Source organism: Eufriesea mexicana, unplaced genomic scaffold (genome assembly GCF_001483705.2).
Source record: "Eufriesea mexicana isolate 0111107269 unplaced genomic scaffold, ASM148370v2 scaffold5767, whole genome shotgun sequence".
In the NCBI taxonomy this organism is placed as follows: domain Eukaryota; kingdom Metazoa; phylum Arthropoda; class Insecta; order Hymenoptera; family Apidae; genus Eufriesea; species Eufriesea mexicana.
In genome coordinates this window covers 726557-736023 of record NW_016913695.1, presented here as the reverse complement: position 1 = coordinate 736023, position 9467 = coordinate 726557, and the positions used below count along the sequence as shown (strand labels likewise).

Below are 9467 nucleotides of genomic sequence, written 5' to 3'. Positions count from 1 at the left end.
ATATTTTGCAATACAATTATTTACCACATATATCACTAGAAATAATAATACGCTATTGTTATTATGATGACAATGGAAATTGCATAGAAAGAATTAGAAACTGTGTTGTATAAATATTTGTAATATTGTGTATCTTATTCACTTTTTTCATTTGTATGGTATCAGAGTAATATGACAGGTATACTACTATTTATGAACATATTTCAATACACATAAATGCTATCAGTATATATATAAACATATTATCTTTTTTACACCAAAGAATCAACTTTTAAATATAAATTATATTTTTCACAATATGTACACAAAGCAATAAATTTAAAAAAGAAAAGACACAAAACAAAGCATTATGTATCTTAAATAACTAATTGCACCTGTCAAAGTTTTCCAATACTTTCCAAACATTTGCACAATTTTTTAAAAATAATTTTGTCACCTTTGAAACTTTTAACAAATATACAGAATAATTAATAATACATAATTTCTTAATATACAATTAAGTTTGTGTCTAAAATCATAAAACATAAACTGCTAAAGATTCTGCATATTTTAATTATTGTTGATTTTCATTATTTATTATCATTACTCACATAACATTGAGTAAATATTACTATATGAACATATAATGTGATTGATATGTACATACATTTGCTTTTCAAATAATGCCTACACACACTGTCATACAATTCTGTTTTGTATACTGTAAAATTTGCTAATAAAATAAAAAAGACTTTGATAACAAAATAAAAAAATCATTGCTTTCTCTTTTAAATAAATGTATTGATAAATTGTGACAGTTTAAATGTTCAACAAATTTTATTACAGAAGTGATACAATTTTTTGTTGCAGTGCACTCGTGTATATTTTTGCAGCTCATACATTGGTTTAATAAAACTAATTCTGTGTAACCTGTTTTTCACCTGTTACATTTACATTGGTTCAAAATACTATACAACTTATTCAGTATTTGTAACATAAAATGCTTTGAAATCTTTCTTTTTTAGTACAATATTTATTAAAACGACTGAAATAGTTTACACATCTCTACCACTACTGCTAATCAATTACTTGGATGAAGATGCTATATGCCTCAAAAAAATGCACTGATATTACAAAGGCAGTTTAAATTATGATAAAATTTTCCTTTCATTCTTCTTATTTTTTACTTTTTTTTAATTTATAAATTGTAATTCCATACATACAGAAAATGTGAAATATATTTCACTATTCCAAAGAATTGCTTTTGCATCATTTGCACATTTTATAGAAAATACAGTAACAATATTTGAACTTCTACTTTATATGTCTTCCATGTAATTGTCAGATCTTGTAAATAATTAATAAAGCAAAATAAGAGCAGTTCGTAATTATTTTCAACACAATTTAGCTCTTAATCTTCTGCTATTTATAAAGAAAAACTTATAGAAAATGTAAAAATTTATGAACTTCTCAGAATTTCTTGTTTAATGATACATTTTCTTCCTTCTTGTTCTTATTTCAATATCATCCACTAGTTTATGATGTATTATAGCAAATTTCTTGTTTAGATGCATTTAGTACATATTGATCATGTCAATTATAACAATTTTTTAATCTACTTTTTTGGTATCTGTTCATCAACAAAATTTAAGTAACTGGAACCAACCTTAATAAATGCAAGCCCAGAACTAATACCAATTATTGTACATAATGTTGGATTTGGTGGTACAATAGATCGGAGTACTGCCCATACTAAGACTGATCCAAAGCTCAGCAATATAGAACCAGCAGTACTATAAGAATTGTAAAGAATTTATTAATACAATAAATTAAACAAAATTTCAAAATCTCATACCTATACATGATTTTCACACTTGTGGGGGCACTTTTCATGTGATCACGAGTGAATATATAGGTACCAGTTCCAAGAAGGGCACTCCCCAATAAGAAGTTTGTAATATCTTTCTTTGGAAAAGCCCTGGAAGTATATAAAAAAAATAATATATAATGCAAAATAACAATAAAAAAATTACTACCGCAATTGAAAGATAATTTATTCTTTATATATGTGCAAACTTGTAAATTACACGTTGTAAATAAGTTATAAGATTTATATCCAACATAATCATCCTCATTAAGAGAAAAAAAAATGAACATTCTGATCAAAATTTGTAAATAATTTTAAAAAATTTCATCGATAAATATTTGTTTCTAAAGATTACGTAACATTCCAAGAATGATGAAATTCTGGTACGTAAGAATAGAGGTTAACATTTAAAAGTAGAATAAGTTCATTGTTATTTTACCTGATGACAAGACTCGGATTCATCACATTAATGGACAATGCAGTGTATGAAGTGACACCGAAAGCGGGAGTATAAAATTTTAGAAGATTACATTTCGTAATCGGTTTTAAACCAAGTTTTTGCAAAATTGTGCCGGTATCCGTGCTTCCTGCAGTAGCCATTGTTAGACTTCAACAAACTGTTATCAATGAACTGCTGACCAAATAAATATGGACGTAACGTAATTTTATAAAACGAATGTTTACACGAATTCAACCAAATGAACAATATCAAGCAGACCAAATTTGATAGGACAAATATAGAAAAATGGATCCTAGCAATGTGTTCGTAAATACATTAATGGTGCGAATCTATGATATGATGTGTTCTAAAATTAAGTTATAAATAAAATCAATTGAATATTAAATACTTTTTGTACTTAAATTTTATTTATTTTAAATGTAATATTTTTTTAATTATATGGTAACATCTTTTTGTTCATATCTTTTATTATCAAATGAAGTTTATGACTTATTATTTAAAATCATATTACGTAAAATATTTTATAAATAATTGTCAATTTTATTTCATTAATTTGAGATATTAAACATGATTGACACATAAGCTTATGTACAGTCATTTTGTATAATTGTACAATTTTCTTTTAAGAATAAGAAAATAATGGTACTGTCCTTTAAATTGTATTTTATATTTTTACTAATTTGATTTATAGTTGTAAGAAGTGTACTGATCAACCTAAAATGACGTATCTTTTTCTCATAGTATTATTTCACAGTTATAAATAAAATGAATATACAATTTGTGTATATACAACTAAACCGTAAATGATAAACGAAAACGTACTCTAATAATTTACTATTTTTCTTGTCTAACTCCAGGAACTAGAGTTAATATTCAAGAATCTTTTATACTAACTATTAATCTTTTTATGGCAGATAATGCTATAATAAACAAGATTTAATACGCTATTTATTTAAGATCATTTTTAAAACTAGGTTAGGAGTTTATAGCTGCACCTAGCCTCGTGTGTGGCAAAGGGTTAAACGGAGTGGTATTACGAATTTCTTTCTCTACGCAATTACAATAAATATCGGCAGTGAGTTCATTCAAGGGAATTTCAGAGTCTGCTTTCGCAGCTTTTACAGCATCATCTACTACTTTTCTTATTTCGTTTTCTATCGCCTGAAAAAAATATAAATGTTTAACAATTTTACATTTTTAATATATAAAGTATATGTTCTATATATTACAAGATATATAAATTCACCTTTATTTCCTCTGGAGTGACAAGATTAGAGTTCAGTACTCGTTCCTTAAAACCAGTAATAGGATCTCTAGTCTGCCTTACTTCTTGGATTTCTTCTCTTGTACGGTAACTTGTACCGGGATCGGACATACTATGTCCACTATATCGATAAGTTACAGTTTCTAAAACAATCGGACCTTTACCAGACGTACAATAATCAATCGCAAATTTGGTAGCTTCTTTGACTGCTAGTACATCCATACCATCCACCTAATAAAATATTGAATCAATGTAATTTACAAAATAATCATAATATAGTAAAAATGGTATTTTTTATTTAAGAACAAACCCAAATTCCAGGAATGTAATCTCCTCTTGTGTAATAGTCTGTACTTGCAGAAGCACGATCAACGCTAGTACCCATACCATATCCATTGTTTTCACAAACAAAAATACAGGGAACATCCCACAATTTTGCCATATTATATACTTCAAATACTTGTCCTTGATTAGCTGCACCATCTCCATAGAGTGTAACGCACACACCCCCATTGTTCATATATTTATGAGCAAAGGCAATTCCTACTCCTAATGGTACCTATAAATTTGTTTTGTCTTACCCATAGTTGATTTAATAATTTAACAATTAGTACTCACTTGAGCCCCAACAATACCATTTCCACCATAAAAGTTTTTGGAATACATGTGCATAGAACCACCTTTACCCTTTGCATTTCCTCCTTTTCTACCAGTTAATTCAGCTAAAACACCAAATGGTTCTATTCCCATTAAATAGGTCCATCCATGAGCTCTGTAAGCTGTAATTACAGAATCTTGTGGCCGAAGAGCTGATCTTATTCCAACTGCACAAGCTTCCTAATAGAAGATTAAAAAGCTTTTACTAATAGAATCTTTTATTGAATAGATTGTAAAGAATATAACATGATTCTTACTTGACCAGAGTACAAATGACAAAAGCCTCTGACAATTTTTTCCTTATAGAGATTTCCAGCAGCTGTTTCCATACGGCGGATTGTATGTAGTTTTTTATACAGCTCTATTGCTTCATCTTTGGTAATAGTGACTTTAGTAGGGGGTCCACTATCCAATTTGTGTAATCGAAAGGGTTTCATTTCAAATGAAGCTTCTGTAGCATAATTATTCTTTTTGTTGAAGAAATATGATACCACCTACAAATACATAATATACATATATTTCTTATACATAATTTTATAAAATAATATACAACATCCATATTATAAGTTATTTTAATTTGTAAAAATAATCAAATAGAATAAAATAGCACAAAAGGAAATGTAACAAGTGTAGAAAATGTAAAGGAACATTTGCAAAGCCACATAAAATTCGAAAAATGCACAATTTTGGTGTCATTCTAAATCTACCTACATTGTGAATGAGTGTACTTACAGAGAAATTAAGGAAAAAAGTATGAAAAAGAAGCAGGAAAAATTAAGTATTACAATAAACAAGAAAATTGATTATCAATGATAATAAACACATGAATAGATCTATACGAGAATAATTACCTCGTTCCAACTGCCAAACTGGTAAGACACCAGGAGAAGATATAAAAAAAAGAAAAGAACGAATGTTCAATCGTAAGACTTAAGCAAAAATCGTACGATTAGAAATTATAACAAGACCCTGGCATGGAACGTGTTGGCAAATAGCTAGTTTAGAGGTCATTTATCGTTCGGTCATGTACTCACGTTTCGTTTCGATGTTTGGACACCTATGTTTCTGATGCAGTTAGGTATCATTTTTAAGTTATTTTTCAGTTAATCGTGCTTAAGATCAAATAATTTAACGAAGAATCGAAGTTAATACACAAATTGAATCTAACAAGAACGGAACATTCATATGGCGCGGACGGTATCGTAAGATCTGGTTCGTAAACGTCACAGGTTGATCCGTGTCCCCACCACAATCATCATTAAAAATGTTGGATGATATGACGTAATGAGTCGTTCAGAATGCAGATAAAATTGAATTAAAAATGATAGACGTGCGCAGACCACGTGTAAAAATAAAATATGTTAATAATAGAAAAATCTACTTAAACATTATATAATATCATTGAGTCATTAATTACATTTTATGAATACATATATGTTAAAGTTATTGAGTTACAACAATGATAAACAGATTAAATAATTTATTCTAAAAATAATGTTTCAATGTAGAAATTTATTTTTGTAGACATATAATTAACACGTTTGCTTATAGAAAGTGTATATAAACAGTAAGAGAAATGACTTTTCAAGGTAACCTTTACAGTTAAGAATAGTTGTGCGATCAGCTGATTCTTATCAGATGTTTCCTGAAACACGTGGATGTTAGATAATAATTTTACATTTGTTTCTACCATTTTTCAAAATAATAACTGAAATATAATATATCAACTTTTTGATACGCTTTAAACATTTTATGATATAAAGAAAGATGCATATCAAATATAATTTTATTAAACTTAGAATTATATATTCTTATCGTGAAATGTGAGTCATTATCGGTATGATGCTGCCATACTGTGGTCATTTATAAAACTTAGAAAGCCGCTATAAAACTTTCAAATTCAGCAAAAAGATACGAAGTGAAAAAACAACTTATAATTCATTAAAATAGTAAAAAAGGACCATATTTTTTTATATTCAAAATGTGAGAAAATTTTGATTTTTAATATTTTATAAAATTAATATAAATACATCATTACAAAATCATCTACTTCTACACTTATTACAAAAATTTGTTTACATAGAGTTAACAAAATCCTTACAAGATGTTTAAGAAGATAGAGAACTATTTTACAAAATTATTTTTTAAATACAGTGGTGCCTGTTTAAATATCCACGATCTATCACCTTAATGGAAAAGAATGCATAAAATATAATTTTTCATTTTTGTTTATTTATGTATGGCAGTGTGAGGCACAATCGTTCAATTTCTGAAATAAACCTCACTCCTTAAATATCCATACTCGATCCTGGTTAGTGGACATTTAAGCTGACACCACTGTATCTATAAAAATTTAAAAAATTTGTGTGTTACTTCTTTTTCTTTGTTAACGTAAAAGCATTATTTTATGCGGGATTTTGTACTACGGTAGCGTTCGCGATACATGATGGCGTGAATTGTACATAGCGTATAGTATTTTTTATATTGATATACGTCGAAGAAATGGTAATGACAATACCAAAAAACACAATTAAATAACCGAACCAATCATTCCATCTTCGACAATTATAACGTATCACTGATTTCGAAATCGGTTCTTTAGGAAACCCAGCTCTTTTATAAACGCTCAAAGGTTGACTAGCATCTACAAATACTGGTCCGCTATCGTGAATTCTTTTTGTCATTAAAAATTCCTCAGTGACTTGTCCAGAGTCTATAGGACTATTTTCATAATCCATAATTTCATCGAATTCATCTTCCAACTCGTCATAATAAACATACGAATATCGATGATATTCAGTTTTGGGTACACTTAAGACACCATAATAAATTGATCTGGAATGAATTCTTGGATCAGTAGACATGCCTTCACTACTTTGACGTCTCTCAGAACCTGAGTACACTTCAGGAGTTAAAGGTCGCATAGATCTTGCTTTCAGGGCAACTGCTTTTGAATATACCAAAGGTGGTAATACAAAGACTAATGGACCAGTTAAAGATCCCCCAATCAGTGCCATCACAATGTCAAATCTTGGTACAGATTCTCCTACAACTACACCAAGAAACACAATAGCTGATCTTATAGCACATCGTTTCCATCCAAATTCTGTGATAAGAATATGTATCATGTAAACCACATATCTTGAAATTATAATTCTTAAATTCCTATTATATTAATGATTTCTTACTTCTTTTGATGTTACATTGGTCCTCCAAATCTTGGAAAAGAGCTGAATGACCGAGAGCACTAGAAAGACATAATTGGAGAGCTGCAACAAGAACTGCAGCACTTACTGCAAAACTTCCTGGAACTATTTGCAGGACGTTAGCTGTTGTACTACCTCCATATTTCCAGACAACCAAAGTAGTAGTAATAACAAATAGTGAACCACTAACTATAGTGAATAATGTTGTTAATTATAATTCTGACAAATTATGACGCAATGCTTTAATTGTATTAATGATTTACCTAAGAAAGAAATTACAACTGCTTTGTTAATATCTTGAGGTCGACGCATATCCACTTGCACAGTCATTAATGTTGGATGTATGTCAAATTGAAATGCTAACATCCCATACCTGAAAGACGATTTCAGGATAAATATTTAGTGAAATGAAATTATTGATAAATAAGCTTACCCAGAAATAAACTTGTCCCAAGAGGGAGAAGTAGATATTGGAGTAACATTAAGTTCTCGATTATCAGTAATTATACACCACCATATTAATAATGCTGTCAGTACAACTGTTGTGCAGGAGAATAAAGCCAATATTCTGCAAATATTTATTAAATGTAAATAGATGATATTTGTGATTTATGAAATATAATATTAATGGGATTTTAATAAAAATTACTTCATATCACGAGGGCTGGCGAGCCATAAAATTGGGCATAAAAGAACACCTACGACTAAAAGCCAATAGCAAAAAGATAGGTCAAATCGTTGTCCCGAAATTTTCAGTCCAAAAATTTGTAAGTTCTGCGAAGCTAACATTTATAATTAAAAAATATATAAATCAATTATTTTTTACTTAAAACAGCATTCAAACTTACCAACCAATAAATTAGGTATACTACATCCAAAAACCGTAAAATCTAGAATTATAGTGACCAAGGTTCTTGCTCGAGGACCTAAAGTTAATTCGGTTACAGCCGCAAGAGGATTTCTGTAAAATTAATTCAGCCAAAAGTTTACTAACTATAATGTATACAAAATTAAAGTATAAAAATCGATCTTACCGATTTTTTCTCAAAATTTGCGGATCTAAAGTAGTTGCGATAATCCATGATTTACCGAGAAGAATAGCGGTATAAATTTGCAAAGCTAGTACAACAAGTACCAACGGAATCCCATACAATCCTAAAATAACGTAATACGCGTTTTTCTTTTTTATTAATAAAAATTCATAGCTAAACTGATAGCTAAAGAGGCGATCATAATAATCTACAACACGTTAGCAAGAACTGTTGGTTGTTTAAAATGGAGTGAATAACGAAAAAAAATTTACTGAAGATTTACAATCTTTTCCTCAATGATACCCTACTTATATTATGCAAGAAAGCAAAAAATATGACGAAAAGAAAAGAGATAAAGAATACTAAAGACACAGAGAAACTTACCACATTGCACAATTGAACGTGGTAGTGCAATAATCGGAAAAACGCCGAATATGTCGATAACACATAATGTAGCAAACAAAAGTGACAAATCCGAATTGATGTCTTTGAAAATAAGCGGTAGTCTCTCACGATTCATGACTGTGAATAATTTGTACTGTTTAACATCAGTGCATGTACACTGTAAACCAGTTTTGTGTCTGCGGTAGCGAGTACGATACCAAGTAACATGATACTCTATTGAACGAAAATGGCTTACGTAAACACAGTTATAGTAACGAAGGAAGACCCACAATGTGTTAGCGTTTCTACCTTTAAAACTACAAACAAATATGTGATATGAGAATATAATATGAACCGTTGCGATCCATGTTGTATATGAAATTCAATTATAAGTAATACATTTGACACGGTACATGAGTTTTATAATAGAAAATATATCTTTTGAACAGTGTCAATAAATTCTTCATTTGTGTACGAAATGAATTCATTGTTTAGTCTTGCTGAGCATATAATAATAGATATCTCCTTATTATTAATATCACAAGAGCACATTGACCTCTTTGTGAACTATTTCTGTATTACTATTTACTACCATTTCTATTATTATTTCATACTGATA

General features: G+C 29.1%; 3 protein-coding genes across 4 annotated transcripts; all 3 read right to left on the bottom strand.

Moving 5' to 3' along the window:
• Positions 1–1579: 1579 nt before the first annotated feature.
• On the bottom strand, positions 1580–2446 carry LOC108552223 (uncharacterized). The gene is made up of 3 exons (XM_017906656.1): positions 2286–2446; positions 1835–1957; positions 1580–1772 (listed from the first exon to the last, which is right to left on the bottom strand). Exons 1-3 carry the CDS (start codon positions 2444–2446, stop codon positions 1595–1597), a joined length of 462 nt encoding a protein of 153 aa, XP_017762145.1. The 3' UTR covers positions 1580–1594.
• Positions 2447–3127: 681 nt separating this feature from the next.
• LOC108552232 (probable pyruvate dehydrogenase E1 component subunit alpha, mitochondrial) lies at positions 3128–5443 on the bottom strand. 2 transcript variants are annotated; one of them, XM_017906668.1, is made up of 7 exons: positions 5262–5443; positions 5079–5096; positions 4485–4721; positions 4189–4407; positions 3881–4129; positions 3553–3801; positions 3128–3467 (listed from the first exon to the last, which is right to left on the bottom strand). In XM_017906668.1, the coding sequence occupies exons 1-7, from the start codon at positions 5310–5312 to the stop codon at positions 3282–3284; spliced, it is 1209 nt and encodes a 402-aa protein (XP_017762157.1). In that variant the 5' UTR covers positions 5313–5443; the 3' UTR covers positions 3128–3281. The 2 variants fall into 2 exon arrangements, with proteins under 2 accessions (XP_017762157.1, XP_017762158.1); XM_017906669.1 differs by lacking the exon at positions 5079–5096 and having other exon boundaries at positions 5262–5442.
• Positions 5444–6391: 948 nt separating this feature from the next.
• On the bottom strand, positions 6392–9164 carry mah (solute carrier family member mahogany). Its single transcript, XM_017906670.1, has 8 exons — positions 8849–9164; positions 8468–8588; positions 8282–8394; positions 8083–8215; positions 7867–8001; positions 7697–7806; positions 7416–7622; positions 6392–7333 (listed from the first exon to the last, which is right to left on the bottom strand). Exons 1-8 carry the CDS (start codon positions 8982–8984, stop codon positions 6633–6635), a joined length of 1656 nt encoding a protein of 551 aa, XP_017762159.1. The 5' UTR covers positions 8985–9164; the 3' UTR covers positions 6392–6632.
• Positions 9165–9467: the final 303 nt, after the last annotated feature.

Excerpts from the sequence above, each read along its gene's own strand:
- LOC108552223 (XM_017906656.1), bottom strand. The coding sequence starts at position 2,446 with ATGGCTACTGCAGGAAGCACGGATACCGGCACAATTTTGCAAAAACTT. Across the intron at positions 1,958-2,285 it reads AATCCGAGTCTTGTCATCAG|GGCTTTTCCAAAGAAAGATA; the intron begins GTAAAATAACAA and ends ATATACTTCCAG. Across the intron at positions 1,773-1,834 it reads AGTGTGAAAATCATGTATAG|TACTGCTGGTTCTATATTGC; the intron begins GTATGAGATTTT and ends CAATTCTTATAG.
- LOC108552232 (XM_017906668.1), bottom strand. The coding sequence starts at position 5,312 with ATGATACCTAACTGCATCAGAAACATAGGTGTCCAAACATCGAAACGA. Across the intron at positions 4,408-4,484 it reads GTCATTTGTACTCTGGTCAA|GAAGCTTGTGCAGTTGGAAT; the intron begins GTAAGAATCATG and ends ATCTTCTATTAG. Across the intron at positions 3,802-3,880 it reads ATTACATTCCTGGAATTTGG|GTGGATGGTATGGATGTACT; the intron begins GTTTGTTCTTAA and ends ATATTTTATTAG.
- mah (XM_017906670.1), bottom strand. The coding sequence starts at position 8,984 with ATGAATCGTGAGAGACTACCGCTTATTTTCAAAGACATCAATTCGGAT. Across the intron at positions 8,589-8,848 it reads ACGTTCAATTGTGCAATGTG|GATTGTATGGGATTCCGTTG; the intron begins GTAAGTTTCTCT and ends ACGTTATTTTAG. Across the intron at positions 7,807-7,866 it reads TGGGACAAGTTTATTTCTGG|GTATGGGATGTTAGCATTTC; the intron begins GTAAGCTTATTT and ends ATCGTCTTTCAG.